The 25,429-nt window shown below is 43.7% G+C and overlaps 1 protein-coding gene across 1 annotated transcript in view; it reads left to right on the forward strand.

The window, feature by feature from the left end:
* SCRIB (scribble planar cell polarity protein) overlaps positions 1-25,429 on the forward strand; it is a 630,584-nt gene that overhangs the window by 278,050 nt on the left and 327,105 nt on the right. Inside the window, 2 exon segments of the mRNA XM_030220397.1 lie at positions 15,947-16,036; positions 16,185-16,241. Coding sequence (XP_030076257.1) covers positions 15,947-16,036; positions 16,185-16,241 — 147 coding nt within the window.

Raw genomic sequence — 25,429 nt, forward strand, 5'->3', positions numbered from 1 at the left:
GACTGAACTTTTGCAGACCAGAGAGGTCAGGTAAACAAACAGCTGCAGTGCTGTTTGGAGGGTCTGAGCAGCCTGTTTAAGAGCAGCTGGGTAAAAGAATAGTTTTTGCACGTGTTTGCAGTTGAAATCGGTCACCCAAGCAAAATCAAAACTCAAGCCTGTGGCTCTCCAAAGCCTTCAGAAAAATACTTACAAGCAATTAGCACCCTCTTGATCTGTAAAGCTAAACATTAGGATGGTGCATTCAGTTAACCTTACTCTTTCCTAATGGGCTTGGGTCCTAGGTGCAGAGTTTGTTTCAACGGATCCACTGGTCTGAATGGCTGCATGTTAGTCCTTTTTTTCCCCTAATGCAGCATAATTGTACGTGAACTTCAGAATTTGCATATATTTAGCATTTATTTCCCTTTGCGAGAAAGTTCACAGTGGTTCGCTGCTTAATTGCCCTTTTCCATGGATGGATTCCACTGTTCCACAGTGCAGCAAGTGACTGGAATCACCCAAAATGTCTTTCCCCACCCGCAGTGGAGGACTTTATATTTCTTTACAGAGATATAATACTTAATTTTCAGTCCTAATAAGAGCTGGGAGTCAGACAGGGACAGATGGTGGATGGAAGGAGCAGAGATAGAGGGCAGATGTGCAAGAAAGGGGCAGGGAGCGAGGGCAGACATTGGATGGAGGGGACAGCAGAGAGGGCAGACACTGGATGGCAGAGAAAGAATGAAGAGAGATGCTGGATGGAAGCGAGACAGTGAAAAGAAGATGAGGAAAGCAGAAGTGGAGTGTGTGGCCTAGTGGTTAGGGTGGTGGACTTTGGTCCTGGGGAGCTGAGGAACTGAGTTCGATTCCCGGCACAGGCAGCTCCTTGTGACTCTGGGCAAGTCACTTAACCCTCCATTGCCTGCTGCATTGAGCCTGCCATGAGTGGGAAAGCGCGGGGTACAAATGAAACAAACAAAAAAAAGAAGCCAGAGACAACAAACAATAAATAAAATATATATTTGTATTTTTTTTTTTTGCTTTAGGATAAAGTAGTATTGTAGCTGTGTTAATAAATGTTTACGGAAGTTAGTTAATTCATAGATTGTTTTCAGGCTGTGCGGTAGAAATCTATGAATTAACTAACTTCCGTAAACTACTGAAGACCCATCTCTTTGACAAGGCATACCACAAAGATCAACAAATGTGAACTCCTACATATATATCCAGAATTGTCTTGTAGTGTTTGCTTGTTACACTACTGTCATGTTTCGTCAATGTGATGTTACCCAAGATCCTATGTTAATACTAAATGTATATTCTCTTTTATGTTTTCACCATTCGTGATGTATTGTAAGCCACATTGAGCCTGCAAATAGGTGGGAAACAAATGCAATAAATATATAAATAATACAACATGTAAATATGGTAATCTTTTTATAGGACTAATTTTAATACATTTTGACAAACTTTCGGAGAACAAAGCCCCCTTCCTCAGATCAGGATAGGCTACTGTAACAGCACTTTACTGTATTGACCTGAGGAAGAAAGTTTTGGCCTCTGACAGCTAAATGTATTAGTCTAATAAAATGGTATTATTTTATTTTCTATATTTGTTTTATTTTTATTTGTTAATTTGTAAAGTGGTGATTGGTATTTGTTAGTTTTTTTCAAATTTACATCTGCTGTCTATATTTTTGCACAGTACTAGGGGACAGTTTCTGTTTCTGTGGTGTTGCATTGTATGCAGAGTCTGGCATTGGGGGTTCAGTTTAATTTTTGTCTAAATAGAAAGTTTATGATTACTTATTTTATACTGGATTAGGGTGTATCTGTGTTTGTGAAAAAGACATGGCTTTCAGTTGGCATTGACTGTGCAGGATCGACGATCTGTACTATTCTGTCTGGTTTCATTTTACAATAGGTGAATTGGTGTTCTAGTGCTCACTGTAGTGTTTAAGATGCTTTCCTTTTCCTTATGTGACTCATAGAAATGACTGCTTATGGTATGGTAGAATTGCTCTATAGGTCCTGAGTGTTTTGTATTCTCGGTATAGCGGTTTTAAGGTTTGCAACATAGGTTCCGAATATGTATGTGGTTTATGTTGCTGTAGGACAGGTGTTGGGCAGACTGTTTATTAAAAATTATTTAGGATACCCCCAAAAAACTACTCACACCTATATATACATAGCGCCCACCCATATTAGCTCTGGGCCCACCCAAAATGTCAGGTCTGGCTACGCCACTGCTCTCATCCTCAGAGCAATAACAAGAAGCTGTTTACAGCTCCATCATGTTACCTCTCAGTGGGAACTTATAGATTGGGGCTACCATGCCACTCTTGCTGTTTCTCTGAGGGTGGGAGGATTTCCCCCCATTCCCCAAGACACAGGAAGGACGACTCAGCAGCCTCAGCATGTCAACTCCCACCCTCAAAGAAACAACAAGAGGAGCTTGGCAGTTCCGTTCAACTTTCTGAAACCTGCCTACCCTGCACAAACTCCTTTATCCTCTTCTCCATCTTGCCTTCTCTGTGGTGTTTTCTTGTTTCCCAAATTTCATTCACTCCACATCTCCTCCTTCCCCTTTTTACAAATTTGTGCCCATTCCCCTCTCTTTTACCAACCACACACTTCCCCTCTTGATACCCCAAAATTTCCCCTTCGTACCCCACCATCACTTTTTTCTTGCAGTATCCACTTGTCCTAACCCTACAGTAAAAGTTTTCTTTGTTTGCTTTTTTATTTTCCTTACCCAGTGCTGAGGTTATACGTTCTGGGCTTCTGTGATGCTATTGAGTCTTTTGATCCAACTGCACACCCATGAGTTCAGAAGAGGCCAGGGGAAGGGTCAGCTTTCTGGCAGTGGCAGGCCAAAGAACAAGGCTGCAGCAATTATAAAATAGTTGTCTCTCAGGGTCCCAGCTGTCAGGGTGCTGGGACTCAGAGGAGCAGGAGGCAAGAGAAAAGGTAGAGCTTTCCTGTAGTGGAGGATCTGAATTAGATCACCTCATAGAAGCTACAGAGGCATGCTGCACATTGCGTCACTAGATCTCCTCTGCATGTGACCCATGTAGCTTCTGCACCTGCTCCAATTGAACTGCCTGTACTGAAAGATCAGTTTGTTTTTTGTTAGTTGCCATGTATCCCCCCAATACTTCAGTGCCCTTTTAGATGAGAATGTATTAAGGAGGCTGCAGTCTCTTCAGAATGTTACTGCCAGGGGAATAGTTACTGCCCAGCCACTTCTTTTATGGCTATATCGGCTGCCAGTGAGGGGGCAAGTCAGTTTTAAACTTCTGGTACTAGTGTTCCAAGTTCTGAAGAACAACAAGATCAAGTTTGGCGAGGTGAGAGAAGGACATTTATTATCTTTGTGTTCAGGAAGAAATTAAGGATGGATGGGTATCTGGGCTTGGAGTCTTAGAATGATGATTTTTGTGCTGGAAGTAGAGGGGGTTGTAGAGGGGAGCAGGGTGACATGGTTCTGAACTGGTATTTTGATTTGCAGTCTGTTTCTATTATTGTGTTGTTAAATTGATATCTGTGTGTGTGTGTGGCTTTTTAAATTAAAAAAAAACTTTTTTTTTGAATTGGATGGCCTTGGTTCAATATACAAGCTTCTATAAATAAATAAATCTCCGACACTGCAGATGAGGCCACCGCTGTGCACTGCAGCTCTTAATTCCTGTGAGACAGGCTGCCTTGATTGCTCATCCTCTGACCTGCAACTGACAGCTGCTGTCCAGAACAGTTATCAGGCAAGAAACCCTTGCCTGACACAGAGGTAATTCAGTTAGCTTTATTGGCCTGAAAGCTTTCATATGTGTTGTCAAAATAAGACAGAAAGGAAGTAATTTTATAAAGGTTTTTCAGTGTGTAAAGCTTTTCTGTCCACTATAGCACTTCATGCAGAGTCCGGCTTCTTGGGTTTTCCAATTCAGTTTTTTGTCTTCATGTTTCTGTTTCTAGGCTGTGGTCACATTCTGTATTTTGTGGGGTCCGTCACTGCTGTTAGTGTGTGGTTTCCAGCACTCACCCTCCAGTAGGATGTGTATTAATGTTCTAAGGCACACAGAAATGTTTGCCGCCTTTTCAAAAGGCTGAATTGGGTTGGATTTTAATGCTGGTTTGGCACATTGTTCTGCTTCCACCTTGTGGTACAATTATGGTATTGCAGCCAGGTGAGCACTGGCTGCATAAGTTCTCTGCATGTGGCATCACTCCTTGGCATCATACAGTGTGACTGTTTCAGGAGGATAGTCCCCTTTTCCCTGGAAATTTTTGCACATGCAGTGCAGAGTGACGTTTGCAGAACACTGTGCATGTTCTTTATATCTATCAGAGAAGTATTAGCAGAGGTTGCAGTGAAGCAGGAAGCAGGGCACCATGCTAAGTAAGAGTGGAAGGTGTTCACCTTTTTCTTCATTTCCTGAATTTGACATTTTTCTTTTTCATAACAGAGTGAGGAGGACTCCTGCCAAGCATGCTGAATGTAGGTATTGATAGTAACTGCTGTTGTCCCTTTGGGTGCATTCAGAAGCAAGGCTGAAAAACAGTGTTTAGTTTCTGGGAGGGTGCACCAATCTGCTTGTGCCAAGTTTTCTTTTGGCAGAGTCTTTTTTTTGTTGTTGTTGTTGTTTGAAAGTGAACAACTCAATTTAATAAATATATCATGACACATTCACACACAGACTGAGATTAGTTAACCATTAGTATGTTTTAAATTCATGGGAGCTACAGATTCCAGGTTTATACATCATTCTCCTTACCACTCTTGAAAACTGAGTTGGTGACTGTTTTTTTTTAAATAGTTTTTGCCTCCATTAAATTACATTTAAAGCTCACCTTTTCAATCAGTGTGAGTGGAGTGGTCACAAAATCAATAAAATACAAGCATAAAAATAAAGGTGCAAAAACATATATTCAAATTAACATAAACATAGGCCTTTCCTATTTCACTGTGCAAAATATAAACACATCAGAGATGCATTTTGTTTAGTAGAAACACAAAAGCCCAACAATCCAAAGAATGAAGATATGAAGGCGACTTCTGAAAACACCTTCATATCAGATGCAATAAGTAGGAATTCAGTAAGAACTTTTATTTTTCATGCAGTTCAATGCTTTTCAATCACTTTTTCAAAAATTCAATCCAACTTGCTTAAACATCATTCAGTGTTATGACCGGACCCTATCACCAACATGGTCCATGCATCAGGGCATAGATCCTAAAACATTATAAAATATATACATAACCTACGACCGGTGGGTTCTTCAAACAGTCCGTCTTGGGTACGCCCTAAGTTGGTATCTCAAACCTCCAAATTGCCCACCTAGAGCTCATTCGTTCAGCTCTAAGTATGAGCAGGTACTTGCAGAGGAACTCTTCGCCCTTCTGAAGGCCTATGCGGTCGAGCCTGTTCCACCATGGGTGAAAAGGCAGGAATTTTATTCCAGGTACTTCCTTGTGCAAAAGAAAATGGGGGATGCATACCATCCTACACCTAAGGGCCCTGAACAAATTCCTAGTCCGAGAAAAGTTCAGGATGGTTGCCCTGGGCACCCTTCTCCCAGAGATTTAGAAAAATGATTGGCTATGCTCTCTGGACTTAAAGGATGCATGTACTCACATCACAATACTTCCAGCCCACCGGAAGTATCTTTGATTTCTGCTGGGAATACATCACTTTCAGTACTATGTTTTGCCTTTTAGCCTCGTGTCAGCTCCCAGGGTCTTTACCAAATGTGTAGTAATAGTTTCAGGATCACTACGCAGACTTTCAACAATGAGGAGGGTGCTCAGGAGTCTTTGTGGATGACTATTGAATGCTTGAGGTACTAAGGTTCGTTTTAAAGTACCCCAAGTCCCATCTCCGCCCTGTCCAGCGATTGGAGTTCGTAGAAGCACTGCTTGATACTCAGATGGTTTGAGGCTACCTCCCGGAGATGAGAGCGGACAGTCTGGTCGCACTCACATCCAGGGTTTGGGCATTGCAGCAGGTCACCTCGGCAGATGTTGAGATTGTTGGGCCACATGGTTTCCACAATGTGCATTACACCCATGACACTTTTTCACATGAGATCAGCCCAATGGACTCTAGCTTCTCAGTGGCATCAAGCCATGGGGAGTCTAGAAGATGTCATCCAAGTATCCCCAGAGCTTGTAAGCTCCCTTCAGTGGTTGATCATTCGATCCAATTTGACTTTGGGACTTCCATTCCAAATTCCTAATCCACAAAAAGTGCTGATAGATGCATCTCTCCTAGGATGGGGAGCTCATGCAGATGGGCATCACACTTAAGGAGCTTGGTCCTCCCAGGAACCAAATCTTCAGATGAATCTCCTGAAGCTCTGGGTGATCTGGAATGCTGTTATGGTTTTCAGAGATTGGCTATCTCATCAAATTGTTCTCATGCAAACAGACAATCAAGTTGCAATGTATTACACCAACAAGCAGGGGGGCACCGGATCACGCCACCTATGTCAGGAGGCCATCCGGATGTGGCATTGGGCTCGCCAACACAGCATGTTCTTTCGAGCCACTTATCTGGCAGGCAAAAGCAATACCCTGGCTGATAGACTGAGCAGGATAATGCAACCTCACGAGTGGTCTCTCAGTATGGACATAGCCTGCAAGATCTTCCGAGCATGGGGCACCTTCTCGGTGGATCTTTTGCCACTCAGCTCAACCACAAGGTCCCTCAGTTTTGTTCCAGGCTTCAGGCCTATGACAGACTAGCGTCAGATGCCTTCCTTCTCAATTGGGGGACAGGTCTTTATGCGTATCCTCTCATACCTCTAGTGGGGAAAGACTTTGTTGAAACTCAAGCAAGACCACGGAACCATGATTCTGATTGCGCCATATTGGCTGCTTCAGATTTGATGCCCTCTACGTCTGGAGTTATCCTCCGAAGAACTGTGGAGATCGGAGTGTTTTCCGACCCTCATCACGCAGAACGAAGGGTGCCTTCTAAATCCCAACCTCCAGTCTGTGGCTCTCACAGCTTGGTTGTTGAGAGCCTAGGATTCATTTCCTTGGATCTTTTGGAGGTTGTCTTGCTGGCTTCCAGGAAAGATTCCACTAAGAAGTGTTATTCTTTCAAATGGAGGAGGTTTGCTCTTTGGCGCGAGGGCAAGGCTCTAGATCCCCTTGCTTGCCCTTCACAGACTCTGCTTGAATAGCTTCTACACCTATCAGAGACTGGTTTCAAGACCAACTCCGTAATGGTTCACCTAAGTGCATTTAGTGCTTATCAGCCTGTATAAGGTAAGCCCATTTCTGGACGGCCTTTACTTGTTTGCTTCATGAGAGGTTTGCTTTTGTCAAAGCCCTCTGTCAAACCTCCATCTGTGTCACGGGATCTCAACATAGTTGTCATCCAGCTGATGAATGCTCCTTTTGAGCCACTGAATTCCTGTCATCTGAAGTACTTGACCAGGAAGGTTGTTTTCTTGGTGGCTGTTACTTCAGCTCGTAGGGTCAGTGAGCTTCAGGCCTTAGTAGTGGATACACCTTATATACGTTTCATCACAACAGCGTAGTCCTCTGCACTCACCCTAAGTTCTTGCTGAAAGTGGTGTCAGAGTTCCATCTGAACCAGTCAATTGTCTTACCAACATTCTTTCCCCAACCCCATGCCCAACCTGACGAAAGCAGCTTGCACATGTTGGATTGCAAGAGAGCATTGGCCTGCTACATGGAGCAGACAAGTCCCCACAGATAGTCCGCCCAGCTTTTTGTTTCTCTTGATCCCAACAGAAAAGCATCATTTCTAATTGACTGGCAGATTGCATTTCCTTCACTTATGCCTAGGCTGGGCTGATCCTGAAGGGTCATGTCATGGCTTACAATGTCAGGACCATGGCTGTGTCGGTAGTCCACTTGAGGTCAGCCTCCATTGAAGAAATTTGCAAGGCTGCGACGTGGTCTTCAGTCCACACATTCACATCACACTACTGCCTTGAGCAGGATACCCGATACGACAGTTGGTTCGGGCAGACAGTATTGCAGAATCTGTTTGGGGCCTAGAATCCAACTGCACCCTCCTAGGCCCGTTTTATTCTATCCCAGGCTTCACTTTCATTCAGATTGTATATAGTTTCAGGTTAATCTCTGTTATGTCCTCTCCGTTGCGGGGCCCAGTTGACCAATTTTTGTTGTTTTTTTGTGATCCTGTATACTAGGTATTCCCCACTTGTGAGAATAAATAAGCCTGCTTGTCCTCAGAGAAACCGAAGGTACTTACCTGTAGCATGTGTTCTCCGAGGATAGTAGGCTTTATATTCTCACAATCCCTCCCACTTCTCCTTGTAGTTGTGTCCTTTGTTATTTTTACTTTATTTTTGCTGTAGTATAAAATTGATGAGACCATGTTCTTGTGGCAGGTGGAAAGGCACACTTGCTTGCACGGTGAAGCATGTCTTGTGTTCCAGAAAGCTCTCAGACTTTTGTAAATTCTGGACCTGGCAACGCAGGTCGGCATCATCCACTTGTGAGAATATAAAGCCTGCTATCCTCAGAGAACACCTGCTACAGGTAAGTACCTTCATTTTATGTTTGAGTGATGCAGATGACAATGTTTTGATGTTTTGGAAAAACAAGCAAAAATGCTGGCCTCAACTGGCAAATTTTTCACAGGGGATCCTGTGCATTTCTGCTACCAACACATCATCTAAGAAGACATTTTCTATTGCTGCAGGAAGACAAGACAGACTGGATCCTGAGATTGTTGATGACTTATTATTCATCCACAAATTAAAAAATTGTAACTGTGCTTCGTGGAGCACATTTCAACCCCAGTAGGGCATACAGAGCAGCTTGTATTTCGTACCCCTGAACTTTTTAACAGGGTGGATTAGGCTTTCTTGGGTAGTAGAAGTCAGCTATTGTTGGGTTTGGAATGGTAGAGAGTGGTGGTGGGTGGTTTATTATAGTTGCTCGTACTCCTGGATTCTAGATTAACTTTAGAAGCTCAATTTAACACACTGTCCCAGAAGGCTTTTTTTGTCATTTTCAATCTTCAGTGGGTGTGTAAATATTTTGATCAAGAACATTTTTGGTAATTAGTCCAGTGCCTTGTTTTGAGTCTTTTTGTAAATTATTGGGCATCATTTGTCTGGCTGTTCTAACCAAATATTTAAAACTACTACTACTACTACTACTACAAATCATTTCTATAGCGCTACCAGTCGTACGCAGCGCTTCACAATTTAACATGAAGAAAAGACAGTCCCTGCTCAAAAGAGCTTACAATCTAAGAGGCAGATGCAGCAACCAAACGTAAAAAAATCTAAATCGTTAAAGTCCCTAACGATTTTAAAATAACGAAAAATGCACCAAAAAAAAAGTCACACATGCTGAGATCGGTATTGAAACGTACAATGTATCAAAGAATCACAATACACATCGTTAATCGGCCCCCAAATCATGCGCAGAGCAGCCAAGCGTTATGTTAGCTGCTCTGCGCATGCCACAAACAGTCAAAACACAGTCAAATCACAAGCACATGGCTCCCAAATCAAAATAAAAATAAAAAAAGGATCGGGAGGGGGCAAGGGCGCTCATCAGGAGCGTCCTGTACGGACGGCCTTGCCCCCCCCCCGCTGCTCCCCACTTTCCGCCGCTCCCCCCACCCCGAAAAAGCAAAATTCAAGCAGCCCCTGCCCCCCTCCCTTCCTCACTACTCTCACCTCAGCTCCGCCTCCCGACATCCTCCGTCCTGTGCCCCGCCCCCTTTTGGGGTCGTCGCCGCCATTCCCCTCCTCCATCGGGCCCCCCTCCCTCTTACCGGGCCCGTGCAGCGCCTCTCTCCTCTGTCCGAAGGCGCTGCACGGGCAAGAAGAAAGCCTGATGCCTGCCTTCGCCCAGCTTCTACGGCGCGTCTTTCTCCTGCTGGGCCCGCCCCTTTCTGACTCTAGGTTACCGACGTCAGAAAGGGGCGGGCCCAGCAGGAGAAAGACGCGCCGTAGAAGCTGGGCGAAGGCAGGCATCAGACTTTCTTCTTGCCCGTGCAGCGCCTTCGGACAGAGGAGAGAGGCGCTGCACGGGCCCGGTAAGAGGGAGGGGGGCCCGATGGAGGAGGGGAATGGCGGCGACGACCCCAAAAGGGGGCGGGGCACAGGACGGAGGATGTCGGGAGGCGGAGCTGAGGTGAGAGTAGTGAGGAAGGGAGGGGGGCAGGGGCTGCTTGAATTTTGCTTTTTCGGGGTGGGGGAGCGGCGGAAAGTGGGGAGCAGCGGGGGGGGGGGCAAGGCCGTCCGTACAGGACGCTCCTGATGAGCGCCCTTGCCCCCTCCCGATCCTTTTTTTATTTTTATTTTTTTATGTGTTTTCTGATGTCCTTTGGACCAATCACAGCGCTTTTAGCTCTGCTAATGCGCTGGGATTGGCTCAAAGTTTGTTTATTTTTTCAATTAATGATTTTTCCTGCCACAGAGCTGTCCTAACGAGAGGTCCAGACCTCTCGTTAGTTTTCCTGCCTTTTTCCTGCGTAAAGGCAATCGGAAAAGGTTAGTGCATGTCGTTTCAATGGGGTTTTCACACTAATTGCTCATCTCCATTCCGTTTTCGTTAGCTGCTACTGTCGTCGGAAAATAGGCTTAAGTGCATGGAAAGGATAGGAAATTCTTCCCTGAGGGCTCATTTAACGATGAAAAACGTTTAGTGCATCTACCTCTAAATCAGGACAGACAGACAGGACAAATAAGGGATAAGGGTAGGACAGACAGGACACATAGGGAAAGGGACTATTGAAGAGAGGAAGACAAGATAAAGGTTACGAGCAGGTGACAAGTTAGGAGTTAAAAGCAGCATCAAACAGGTATGCCTTTAGCCCGGATTTGAAGGCGGCCAGGGATGGAGCTTCCTCTCACATACTCTAAAACAAAAAGATTGACAAACAGGAACAAATAACATATACTAGTACAAAAGCTCTCTCTCACAAACAAAAAGACAAGAAACAAAAATACAGGAAACACCGGTTAAGGAAAATAGCAAGGAAACAAGACACGGCACTGAAAAGGGGCAATTCTATAACTGGGAGTTAAAGTATCGCGTGCTTTTCTATAAGGGAGTGTGTAAGAGCCATAGCATGTAACTGCAAGGGTGGCATACATGTGAATGGAGCGTGGGTGGGACATGGGCTTGTCACTTATGCACTCCCTACTTAATACTCTAGTTGTGTGTGCTCTTTTTAGGAGAATCCGTATAGCTTCTTCTTTTTCCCAGGTTCCCCGCATTTCAGTTGCTCAGATATTGTTTTTCACATACAGTGCCACTCCTCCACCTCTTCAGCCCTCCCTTTCCTTCCTAAAAAGATTACAGCCCATTATGTTCGCATCCCATTTAAAGGAAAGGGAAAAGGGACTTGATATACCGCCTTTCTGTGTTTTTTTTTCAACGAGGGAATTATTGAACCATGTCTGTAATAGCAACAATATCCAAGTTTTCCTGCAAATCTTAAACCTTTTTTCTTAGACTATGAGCATGTGTTCCCATTGCCTTCCATTTGGTACGTGATTTTAGATGGTTTTCTGTATTTAGACGACCTTTCCCTCTGCCATCATGTTTTTTCTGGGAGCAACATTCTGAATCACCTTGTTTCCTTTTGTCACCCCCACTCTCTAATTAAAAAAAACATACTGTTTGAATTTGTCCCCAAGGATCCTTTTTCCTGTCACAGAAAGATGTAGCCCATCATTACAGTACAGCCTGTTATTTTTCCACATACTACCCCATCCTCCTATGTATCTAAAACTTTCCTCTTTACACCAAGCTTCAAGCCATTTATTGAACTCCTCTGTTTTAAGTAGTCTATCCTCTTCCTTCCCATATGTAGGAATAACTTCAGAAGAAGCTGCAGTCTGAACCAAAGACTTGAGTTCCTCCCCAAGCTTCCGGATCACTCTCTCTGCTCCAAGCTTGCTACTGTTGGCCAGATCATTGAGATCAATCAGGTTTGAGAACCCACTATATAAATACAAACTACAGACTTCACAGCATAAAGCCACAACACAATAGCTGAAGCATCTGTTCTACTTATTCAGACATGGCAAGATCTGGACAACTGCAACAATCATGATGCCAGCTGCGAAAGCCTAAGAGAACATATAATCCAGCTTTACAGGAGAACATCAATAAGCTCACCAGAGAATTCTGCATTCTGTGAGGAAAGAGAGGTCTAAAAGTAACTCAGTTAGCCTTCCTACATTGCTGATGGGAAGGTGATAGAACTAGTGGACATTAATTGAGGTTGAAAGGGGGCAGACTCAGGAATAATGTCAGGAAGTATTTTTTCACTGAGAGGATGGTAGATACCTGGAGGACCCTCCCTTGGGAGGTAGTGGAGATGAAAACAGTAATGGAATTCAAAAATGCATGGGATAAACACAAAGGAATCCTGTTTAGAAGGAATGGATCCAAAGAAGCTTAGCGGGGATTAGTTGGGAACACTGGTAATTGGGAAGCAAAGCCAGTGCTGGGCAGACTTCTACGAATTGTGCCCTGATCGTGGCTGGACAGATTGAGCTTCGGAAGTTGCAGAACAAGGCCAGTTCTGGGCAGACCTCTCCAGTCTGTGTCCTGATCGTGGCTGAATAGATTTGGATGGGTTGGAATAGAGCTTTTCGGGGTCTTCAATGAGAGCTTCTGAAGTTTTAGAACAAGGACCATGCTGGGCAGTCTTCTATGGTCTATTCCCGGAAAATGGCAAGGAGAAATCAAGATCGGATATATATATATTGAAGCGTCACATCATACCTTATATAATCATCTAGAATTCCGAAAAAAAACTTAAAAACTCACCTGTTCAAGAAGGCGTACCCCACAGTATCTTACATAAACACCGAATAATGAAATACGGCATTTTAATCAGGAAACGAACAGTTTTCAACCCCGACGCATGATCACACCCTAACATTTTGTCTGAATCACCCCACTTAATTTACCGACACTTCTTTACTGTACTTGTCACTGTATTAGTACCCCTATATGTATTTGTTCACACTGGAGTCTGTAGCCACCTCTCCGGAACTATGTAAGCCACTTTGAGCCTACTAATAAGTGGGAAAAGGTGGGATACAAATGTAACAAATATATAAATAAAATAAATCTTGTTGGGCAGAGTTCATGAACCTTACCTTCATCTACTGTGTTACTATGATTATTTAGCTTGGACCTTGGTGGTGAGGCATGATAGGGATAGACTGTTGGTAGTTAATCTTCTGAAGCTGGGATGCGTCTTTGGAGTAAACTGGAATAACCACAGTCTGGATGGGCAATTTGTTCTTTTCCTATTGTCAGCTATTATCTTACAGTTCCCCCTTTCAAGCTGAGATCAGCACACTGTTCTTGCCTCAGTTTGCCTGTCTTCTTCTTTCCCAGTATAATAGTGGAAAAGGATCTGGGTCTCTGGCAAAATCTCAGGGGAAGGGATACGTATCTTTATCTGAAAATAGGAAGGGGGGAAAAGGGTCCAACTGTAGATTGTAAGCTCTGTCGAGCAGGGTCTGTCTCTTCATGTTCAAGTGTACAGTGCTGCGTTCATCTAGTAGTGCTATAGAAATGATAAGTAGTAGTAGTGGGCAACAAGAGAGGGAAATGACCCAATTCCAAGGGGAAAAAAAAATCAAATTTCAGGGAAAAATCTCAGAAATAGCATTATGTTTTGTTTTTTTAATTATGTATTATTGATGTGAGCCACTTAATTTTAAGTGGGTATACATTTTTAAATAAAGAGGAAGGTGAGGGTGTGTTCTAAGCAATATCCCTTCATTGTCCTCTTTCAGTGTGTGTGTGTGTGCACACTATGAAAGAAGGGCAGTGAGTGTATAGAATAGAATGGGATACCTGAAAATACTGGCCATATGAGGTGCTTGTGATCGCTCACTCTTCTGATAATTTTGCAGGATCTGATAGTCACAGTGAATTCTTCCCACTCCAAACCTTCCTGAGTTCATGGTTCTCAACCCAGTCCTCAAGATGCACTCAGGAAGTCTGGTTTTCAGGATATGCATAGTGAATATGCAGGAGAAATATTGGCATGCACTACCTGCACCGTATGCAAATCTATCTCATGCATATTCATGTATATTTTGTAAGCCACATTGAGCCTGCAAATGGGTGGGAAAATGTGGGATACAAGTGCAGCAAATAAAATAAATAAATAAAATACTGTGAAAATTTGACTGGAAGGGTATGTCATGGGGTCTGAGTTGAGAACACAATATCACTAGAGGATGTCAGGAAGTATTTTTTCACGGAGAGAGTGGTGGATGCTTGGCATGCTCTCCCACGGGAGGTGGTGGAGAGGAAAATGGTAACGGAATTCAAACATGCGTGGGATAAACATAAAGGAATCCTGTTCCGAGGGAATGGATTCTCAGAAGCTTAGCTGAGATTAGGTGGCAGAGCCGGTGGTGGGAGGCGGGGCTGGTGGTTGGGAGGCGAGGATATTGCTGGGCAGACTTATACGGTCTGTGCCCTGAAAATGACAGATACAAATCAAGTAGCACATATGAGTTTGTCTTGTTGGGCAGACTGGATGGACTGTGCAGGTCTTTTTCTGCCGTCATCTACTATGTTACAGTTGCATGGGGACAGAAATTTCACCCATACTCACTGGTACCTGCTAAGATCCATTCCATCCCCACCCATCCCCACAATTAATCTCCTCCATCCCCACCCGGGTACCTCAGGAGTCAATGCTATTATTTACTTGCAGCCTTCTGTTTCCTCCCAGTCCCAACAGCTGCTGCCTGTGTTTTTTCTGCATGATATTCACTGTTCCACCAGTGAGTGTTTCCAAGCCTCAGTCTTGTCTTCCTGCTTACTCTCTGGGCATCCCAAGATTCATTCTGGTGCTCCAGTTGTCTCTCTGCATTGTCATTCTGGAGTCACCAGAGATTTTTGACTACATTCCTGTGGAATCCCACGGCAACTTCTTCCATCCCCGCGGAATCCTGTGGGTTCCGCAGATTCCCGCAATCCCCATTCCCATGCAGCTGTCTTGTGATCCTGTGAAGTAATTTTTCAGTCAAGGAAATCTGCGGACGTTTTATTTTGAAATTTCAATTTATGCAGAATGTCCACAGATTCCCCTGACTGAAAAATTATTTCATAGGATCACAACTGTGTAGACTGGGTTGAGAACTCGTGGAGTAAGGGGTTAAGTGTTAAAATAGCTCTGTAAAAACTGGTTATCTTAACATCCTAAAAAACTGCCTTTTTGCATCTGATTTTGAAAATTGTTGATCCTAGTTCTTTTGAATAGTGGTCCAGTTTCACATATCTTCACTAAGTGAATAGAGAAGCTGTCTTGTTCTAAGTGATGACTTTTGTGGAATCTAGACACATACTAATTTAGCATCAAACTGGGTTCCAGACAAGTTGAGCAAAGAAATGGCTCTGGCCTGGTTTATTGATGATCTTTTCAGGGAACTGGATGGAAGTAAGGGTGTTCTAATCTCTCTGGACTATAGCAGAGCATTTGATGGAGTTAATTATTTTGCTGTGATGGTTGTTGTTTTCTGGAATAGGCCCTTCTTTCCATACAAACAGACTATGGGTCATGATGGGTTAACTATTTACTGTGGTGTTTAAAATGTGGTGTTCCTGCTGGAGTCTGCCATCTCTCCACATCTCAGTTTATGTATGAGTCCCCTGAAGAGAATTATACAAGGTTATACAGTTCATACGTGTTGATGGTTTTCAGCTGTATATTTCTTCCTGAAGATCATGACTAACAGTTACTGTTTGATTTTTGTTTTGTGTGTTTTATGATTACATCATTTATTAAAATAAAACATTATTTTAATTTTAGTTCTGTGCCTCAGACTAAAGGATGAAAAAACAAACAAAATTGGGTGCATGATGTTTCCTTTTCAGCTGGTGTTCAGGAGCTGCTTGTGTTTAGGAGTGGTGCTTGGGTGACTAGTATTCTGATGGACTGTCTTGCCGTTGCAGGTTGCCCGATGGGTTCACTCAGTTGCGCAGCCTGGCTCATCTGGCCCTGAACGACGTGTCCTTGCAAACCTTACCCAGCGACATTGGGAAGTGAGTGCTCTCAGTGAAGGGTGCCTGCTACTAAAGCTTAATGGGGTATCAGCCCAAGTGGCAGGCAGGTGGGGCGGGTGGTGAGTGGGTGCTAGTCCTCTATATGTGTGTACTAGTCTCTGATTTCTGCATCCTCTTTATTTTCCAGCTTGGCCAACCTGGTAGCGTTGGAGCTACGTGAAAACCTGCTCAAATCCCTCCCCAGGTGAGTGCTGGCATCCCCTGTGTCTCATAAAGAGGAGGGGGAGCGGGGTAGTTTGCAGCAACCTCCCTGTCCCTGTGTCCTCATGCTTTAGGTGGTTGTAACACCACTTACTCCATGTCCTCATGTAATGAGAAGCAGTATCCCATCACCTGTCATCCCCCTGTCATGATGAGTTGCAGCATACCACCTGCCATACCCATCTGTGTGGGGGAGGGGAGGGTTGCTGAACTTGTCCCCAAGGTCCCTCATGTGTCTGGGATAGCAGCACCCCTTCCCATAAGAACATAATGCAAATCGTACTGAGTCAGACCAGAGTTCATTGATTTCAGCATCCTGACAAGTCAAGAAGTAAATCTTTCTCATTGCTCATTTTAAGGGATAAATGATGGCTTTTCGAGGTCTGCCTGGTGGATAATTTTTTTCTGGATTTTTTTTTCTCCAGGAACTTGTCCAAATCTCTTTAGAAACCCCCATAGTGTTAGTTGCCTTGATTATGATCTTTGGTAACAGATTCTATAGCTGAATTATGCACAGGGCCGGTCTTAGCAAGTGCGGGGCCCTGTGCAGACCAATTTGGTGGGGCCCCATCCTAGCCCCGCCCCCACCCTAGCTCCACCCCATTGATAAGATTATTCCATTTTTAGACATTTTTTTTATTTATGAAATTTCACATAAAGACAAATGACGCTAAACTTGTACAAAAAAACTGATTGAAATAATAAGCACAATGCTATCATCATGAAACCTCCCCTCCCCAGAAATTATTCAGTTCAAGTCCACTACAATTAGTAGTTCCAATTCTCATAACAAAGGAGAAAATAAGGAAAAATATTAAGAAAAGATCCAGCACAGTGCACAGTGTACAAGGTATGCCAGGAATGCTTTATCTGCCTATGGCTGGAGAGAGGTTGAGTGACTCGAAGCGGTCCCGGTCCGGGTCGTAGCGGAGGCACGAGGCAGAGTTGAGGCACGCTGAGCGGGGCCCCCTTAGGCGCGGGGCCCTATGCGACTGCCTTGGTCGCCTCTGCCTAAGACCGGCCCTGATTATGCACTGCATGAAAAAATAATTTCTACAATTTGTTTTTAATTTGCAGGTCCCTAATTTCATGGACTGTCTTCTTGATCTGTGTTATTTAAAAGGTTAAACAACTGTTCCCTGTTTAAATGTTCATCCCACTCATGATTATATACACTTTCTTCGTATTGCCTCTCAGTCCTTTCTGATATTTTTATAACCTGTTTACCTTTCTTCATAAAGGAGGTGTTTAATCCTGTATTATTTTTGTCTCCCTTCTCCTTTTTGAATTCTAACACAGTTCTTGCGTCTGCCATCTCTTTCAGAAAGCATTCCAGGCAGCCACCATTTTTTCTGAAGAAATATTTCTTGATGCTGCTTTTGATTTTACCTCCTTGTTGCCTTAGTTCTAGAGCTTCCCCATATTTAGGGGATTACTGTTTGTTCAGTAATATTTTTCAAGTATTTAAAAGTCTGTATCATATCTCCTCTCCTCTAGGGTATATATATTTAGGACATTCAGGCTTTTATCTCGTATCTTCAGTTAGAGACTTGTTAACATTTTGGTCACTTTCCTCTGTACCAGCTCAACTCTCTTTATGTCTTTATTGAGAGACGTTCCCCAAAACTGAACACAGTACTCCAAGTGAGACCTTAACAGTGTCCTGTACAGGGGCATTATGACCACCACCTTTCTTCTTATGTCCCTTTCTATAAAGTGTCCCAAATCTGCCAATGGGGTCTCAATGTAATCCAAATATTTATAAGAGAGAATTTTTCCAACAGTTTTACCCCAATGATAAGCACAAATGGGATGATCCTCAAAATGATTATGAATCTGTAAAACTTACCAATATGAATGGATTATTTCAGTCACTTTTGAGCTCATCATAGAAAAAGACAATACTTCTACCAGTTTATCCTCCTCATTTTATTGTAGATAATTCAGTAATAATTCCCTCTGAGCAAATCTTGCCATTCAAATAGGCTTTCCGTAAAATCTTCATAGGATACCTTCGTTCTATAACTCTCAAACACAGTCTTGTTCCTTAAAATCCTGAATAGACGAACAAATCCATCTCAAACAAAGAAACCGACTAATAGGTAAGCTTGTACGAAGGTGGTAAGGATGGAAACTGGTAAAATGTAAAAAGGTATTATGCGATGTGGGCTTCTGATATAAGATGGTATAAAGCATGCTTCCTTCTCTGTACATCCATACGTCCAAAAACTCAATACTGCATGTCAAAATGCATAGTAAACGTTAAATTATTCTGTAAAGAATTCAAATTCAACCAATCAAAAACTCAATTGCAACTTTTCTTGAGTTCCAATCCAAAAGAAAAATATATCATCCAGAAATAGTTTCCACAACAACATTTTTAAGAATCAGAGTAGGCAAACTGTTCTTCAAAACTAGCCAAGTATAGTTTGGCCACAGAGGGGGCTAATGAAGCTCCCATAGCTACTCCCTGTATCTATTTATAAAAATGTCCTTGAAACCTAAAAAAGTTTTTCTTAATTAACTGAGCTAAAGATTACAAAAACTCAGTAGAGATTCATTGAGAAGGACTTCTCTCTCATAATGTTTTCTCCATAATATTGAGAGCATCATTCTGAGGAATCACAGTATATAGAGAGAGGCCCTCCGTAATGAAAAATGTAGCTTCAATAGATGTTATCATTGAAATAGCTAAAGCTGCATCAACCAGTATCTTAATATTTTTTTGCAATTGAGCAGTGGGATCTTCTGACAAAATACGATATGAGGATATGTAAAAATTGTTTATGCCCATTCCATGCAGTACTTATCTTTGGACCATAGAGTAACAGCTCCTCCTTTATCTGCACGAAGAATCAATATTTCATCCTAATTATGCAGTTCCATTAATGCTTGATGCAATTGAAAAGACAAATTCTTTTTTTACAAAAGTATAGCTCAAATTAGCTTCATGTTGTTCTAGCTCCTTCAACACAAATTTCTGAAATGTCAAAATTGGATCTAAATTCTCCAATGGCATCCAGTGCGATTTAGGCTTTAATATAAAGATATCCACTGATGATGATTTTTGAGGAAAAAAAAGTGTGTCAGATGGGAGGAAGTGATGTCACTGATGGAGATGGCTGTCTAGTTGTCGAGCTCCTTCGGACTCCACTATTATTAGCTATCAATAGCGGATTGATTGCCCGATATAGCGCACTTATCTGAGTGGAGAGTTTGGCAGGTCAACATGGCTACATGGCAGGGCGAAAAGGAAAGCCTGACTTGAAAGCGTTCGCTTATCAGCCGGTGTCCGTGCTGGAGTAGACACCCAACAAAATGGCGATGCAACTCGACCAGCCGGAATTGGTGGCGACAGAGATTTCACTGCTGACACACGACGATGCTCGCCTGGCAGGATTCAGTGAGTTGTGGGGCTGGATAGGGGATTTGAAAGTAACCATGCTGTCCCTTAAACAAAAACTGCATCAAGTCATAAATAATCTCCATAAAGTAGAAGATATGGGCCAGAAATTGAATGACTTTGAAGAAAGGGTTGTAGATCATGATGGTGAGTTAGAGGCTCTGCATAATAAATATTCTGACCTGGAGAAAAAAACAGGAAGAACTTTTACTAAAACTAGAGAACAGAGTGTGTCTCAACAAAGGTCTGGTCCAGTTCAAGGCTAGGTGACGGTTCAGCAGTGGTCTGATCTGGGTCAAGTTCAGCAATGGTCAGGTTCAGTCCGGGTCAAGGCTAGGCGGCTGTTCAGTAGTGGTCTGGTCCAGGTCAAGGCTAGGGAGTGGCTCAGCAGTTATCTGGTCTGGGTCAAGGTGAGAGACAAGGTAAGCTGAAGGGAAATGCAGAGATGCTGTCACACAGGCAGGGACTCCAAAACCGAAGCTCCGAATGGAAGAGAGACTGGAAGAAGAAGGTGGGGGTGTCTGATGTCAGAGACCGCCCTGAGACATCAATCTGTGACTTCTGTTCCCATGCTGTCCATTCCCCATCCTCTGTGCGTTGCTCCGCTACTCCAGGAAGGCTTCTACGCCGGACCAGATGAGCGAGGCTACAGCCGGAAACACACCAGTGGACTGGGTAAGTGTGGGCGCCACACGGCGAGAAGTGCCGGGCCAGTGAGTGGTCATGACACAGATTTCCAAATGCGAAATCAAATGCATATTATTAAGGATTCTAACATAATGCTTTATTTGACCATAAGCAAAATAGTTACCTGGAAAAGATTGTGTCCGACCATGCACCTCTAAAAGGCTGAGCATGCTACCATCGGCCTTTAACACGTTCCAGTAATGAGACCCCTTGAGCTTCCCAGCAAGCAAAAACCTTGTTGGTCAGGCCAAGGGGAAACATTGTATTACCTCTAATGGGTACCTAATCTGAAATCAGAAGGTTCTCCTCCCCCCAGCACTTTACCAACTCACACAAGACATCACGTAACAGTCTTTCCAATACATTGGTACGCAAGTACATAAATGTTGCCATACTGGGACAGACCAAAGGTCCACCAAGCCCATTATCCTGTTTTCAACAGTGGCCAATCCAGGTTACAAGTACACGGCAAGATCCCAAAACAGTGCAGTGAATTTTCCCAAGTCCATTTTAATAATAGCTTCTGGACTTTTCTTTTAGTGAGCCATCCAAACCTTTTTTTTAAACCCCACTATGCTAACTGCTTCTACCACATTCTCTGGTAACAAATTCCAGAGTTTAATTACACATTGAGTGAAGAAATATTTTCTCTGATTCGTTTTAAATTTACTACTTTGTAACTTCATTGCATGCCCCCTAGTCCTAGTATTTTTGGAAAGAGTAAAGAAGCGATTCATGTCTACCCAGTCCACTCCACTCAGTATTTTATATACCTCTATCATATCTCCTCAGCTGTCTCCAAGCTGAAGAGCCCAAGCCGTTTCAGCCTTTCCTCATAGGGAATTCGTCCCACCTTCTTTATAATTTTCGTCGCTCTTCTCTGTACCTTTTCTAATTTCTTTTTTGAGATGCGGTGACTAGAATTGCACACAGTATTCAAGGTGCCATTGCACCATGGATCGATACAAAGGCAGCATAACGTCCTCATTTTTGTTTTCCATTCCTTTCCTAATAATATGTAACATTCTATTTGCTTTCTTTGCCACTGCAGTATATTGAACAGAGGGTTTCAAAGTATCATCAACGATGACTCCTAGACCCTTTTCCTGGTCGGTGACTCCTAACATGGAACCTATAGTTCAGGTTCCTCCTTCCCACGTGCATCACTTTGCACTTTCCAACATTAAACATCATCTGCCATTTGGATACCCAATTTCCCAGTCTCATAAGGTCATCTTGCAATTTTTCACAATCCTCTTGCAATTTAACAACTTTGAATAACTTTGTTGTCATCGGCAAATTTAATTACCTCACTTGTTATTCCCATATCTAGGTCATGTATAAATATGTTGAAAAGCAGCTGTCCCATCACAGACCCCTGGCGGAACCCCACTATCTACCCTTCTCCATTGAGAATAGTGACTATTTAACCCTACTCTCTGTTTTGTATCCTTTAACCAGTTTTTAATCCAGAATAGAGCACTACCTCCTATCCTATGACTTTCCAAATTCCTCTGGAGTCTTTCATGAGGTACTTTGTCAAATACCTTTTGCAAATCCAGATACACATTATCGACCAGCTCACCTTTATCTGCATGTTTGTTCACCCCTTCTAAGAAATGTAGTAGGTTGGTGAGGCAAGATTTCCTTTCACTAAATCCATGTTGGCTTTGTCTCATTAATCCATGCTTTTGAATATGCTCTGTAATTTTGTTCTTTATAATGGTGTGTACCATTTTGCCCGGCACCAATGTCAGACTCACTGGTCTGTAATTTCCAGGATCCTTCTGGAACCCTTTTAAAAAATTGGCTTTACATTGGCCACCATCCAATCTTCCGGTACCATGCTTGATTGTAAAGATAAATGACATATTATTAACAATAGTTCTGCAAGTTCATTTTTCAATTCTATCAGTACTCTGGGATGTATACCATCCAGTCCTGGTGATTTGCTACTCTTCAACTTGTCAAATTGCCCCATTACATCTTCCAGTTTTACAGAGATTTGATTCAGTTTCTCTGACTCGTCAGCATTGAATACCATTTCTGGCACCGGTATCTCTCCCACATCTTCCTCGGTGAAGACTGAAGCAAAGAATTCATTTAATCTCTCCACTATGGCCATATGTTCCCTAAGTGCCCGTGTTACCCCTTCATCATCTAGTGGACCAACCAATTTTTTTGCCGGCTTCTTGCTTTTAATATACATATAAAAGATATTACTATGTGTTTTTGCCTCCAACGCAATCTTCTTTTCAAAGTCTCTCTTTTCCTTCCTTATCAGCACTTTGCATTTATTTGATTTGCCATTATTTATATAGTTTCCTATTATTTTCAGTTGTATCCTTCTTCCAAGTGCGGTGGTAAAAATCCAAGTGGCACCTCTATCAGAAAGCTCAACTGCTGGCGGTTCCAAAGATAAAACGTATAATCCTGCATTTCCAGACACCAGTCCCAGAGATGACGTAAAAAACATACTTAGTTATATTTCCTCAAATCAATCAAAACATGGCCATGTCGAGCATTCATAAGTCCTGTGAGCTTTGAAACACCTCATTAAAGATTGTTTTCCTTATTTAGTTGGGCAAAATTCTAGTTCAACGATCTTATTGGCAACATCCGTAATGTGTAAAACCATCTCCGGAACACAGTCTTCCACAAAAAAAAAAAAAAAAGACATGGAGGGGCATAATCAAATGGGGCACCCAAGTTTTCCTGAGGACGTCCTCGCAGGACGTTCCGACGAAGGGGCGGGGAAACCTGTATTATCGAAACAAGATGGGCGTCCATCTTTCATTTCGATAATATGGTCGGGGACGCCCAAATCTCAACATTTAGGTCGACCTTAGAGATGGTCGTCCTCAGTTTTCGGCAATAATGGAAACTGAGGACGCCCATCTCAGAAACTACCAAATCCAAGCCATTTGGTCGTGGGAGGAGCCAGCATTCGTAATGCACTGGTCCCCCTGACATGCCAGGACACCAACCGGGCACCCTAGGGGGCACTGCAGTGGACTTCAGAAATTGCTCCCAGGTGCATAGCTCCCTTACCTTGTGTGCTGAGCCCCCCAAAACCCACTCCCCACAACTGTACAACACTACCATAGCCCTAAGGGGTGAAGGGGGGCATCTACATGTGGGTACAGTTGGTTTCTGGTGGGTTTTGAAGGGCTCACATTTATCATCAAAAGTGTAACAGGTAGGGGGGGGGGGGGGATGGACCTGGGTTCGCCTGCCTGAAGTGCACTGCACCCACTAAAACTTCTCCAGTGACCTGCATACTGCTGTCAGGGAGCTGGGTATGACATTTGAGGCTGGCAAAAAATATTTTTAAAGTTTTTTTTTTTTTTTTTTTTTTTTTTTTAGGGTGGGAGGGGGTTAGTGACCACTGGGGGAGTAAGGGGAGGTCATCCCTGATTCCCTCCGGTGGTCATCTGGCCATTTCGGGCACCTTTTTGAGGCTTGGTCGCAAGAAAAAATGGACCAAGTAAAGTAGGCCAAGTGCTCGTCAGTGACGTCCTTCTTTTTTCCATTATCGGCCGAGGACGCCCATGTGTTAAGCATGCCCCAGTCCTGCCTTTGCTATGCTTCCGACATGCCCCCCCCCCCCCCCCAGGATCTTTGATTGTCACCGCGACGGAAAGCAGGTGTTTTTTGGGGGGAGGTTAGTAGCTAGGGATTTCTATATGTAAGAATGTGGCCTGCTTGTCTTTGTAGAAAGTTCTCACCTGTAGCAGGTGTTCTCTGAGGACAGCAGGCCATTCATTCTCACATCCCTTCCTACCTTTGGAGTTGTCTCCTCTTTTTCGAGCTAGAGCAGTGATGGTGAACTTTTCAGAGACCGAGTGCCCAAACAGCAACCCAAAATCGAATTATTTATCGCAAAGTGCCGGTACTCATTATGGGCGGGGTCACCACATATGACTCCACCCCTATGATAGCCACACCCCTTATACCAGCCATGGCGCATACAAACAGACATCATTGAAAATATTATATTAGTATAGGAGAAAAAAATAACATGATTTTCTTCCATTATAAATCATTTCTGTAAGCTGTTACAGCTCCAGTATACCCAGTGCAAAATAAGACAGCAGATGTAAATTCTCCAATTCGACATATTCCAAACACTAAAATGAAAATAAAATGATTTTTCCTACCTTTGTTGTCTGGTGATTTTGTTTTTCTATCCATATTGGTTCTAGTTGCTGATTCTGCTGCTCTCTATCTGTTCTCTTAACTCCGTTTCCAGGGCTTCCTTTCCATTTATTTCTTTGCTTTCCTCCTTTCTTCTTCATTTCTTGCCCTCCATCCATGTCCAGCAACCATCCTCTCCCCTCCAGCCACAAATGTCCAGCAACCCTCCGCTCCCCTCCAGCCACAAATGTCCAGTCACCCTCCTCTCCCCCCTGCCCTCCCTCCCAGCACCCGGCAGCACCCAGCACCAGGCCTCCCTCCCACCCAGCACCCAACATCAGGCCTCCCTCCCTCCCAGCACCCAGCATCAGGCTTCCCTCCCTCCCAGCACCCAGCATCAGGCCTCCCTCCCATCCAGCACCCACCATCAGGTCTCAGGACCAGAGCTTGAGAGACAGGGAAGGCCGAAGGCATGCCGAGCGAAGAACACGCGCTTTGCTGCTGATGCACGCCGCCTTAACCCCGACTCCGAGGACTGTACGCTTTTTAAATTTTAGGAGGAGGGGGTTCCTGGTGCTGGGAGGGAGGACGGGCGGGCGGCCTGATGCTTGTTGGGTTGGAGGGAGGGCGGGAGGGAAGCCGAAGGGAGGGAGAGTGGGCGGACCAGCGATGGCGACAGCGCGCGTGCCAAGGGAGAGGGCTCTGCGTGCTCTCTCTGGCTTGCGTGCCATAGGTTCGCCATCACTGAGCTAGAGTATTGAACTGATGATCCTGTGTTCTAGCGGCTGGTGAGTGGGCGGGTGTGCGTGAAGGCACTCGTATGCGGTGGGGACACTTCACATGCTCTTAAAGACAAAGCTTGTTAATGCTCCACACTGTATGACGCGGGTGACGTCACCCATATGTGATAACGAATGGCATGCTGTCTTCGAAGAACACCTGCT

Source organism: Microcaecilia unicolor, chromosome 1, assembly GCF_901765095.1.
Source record: "Microcaecilia unicolor chromosome 1, aMicUni1.1, whole genome shotgun sequence".
NCBI classification, from domain to species: domain Eukaryota; kingdom Metazoa; phylum Chordata; class Amphibia; order Gymnophiona; family Siphonopidae; genus Microcaecilia; species Microcaecilia unicolor.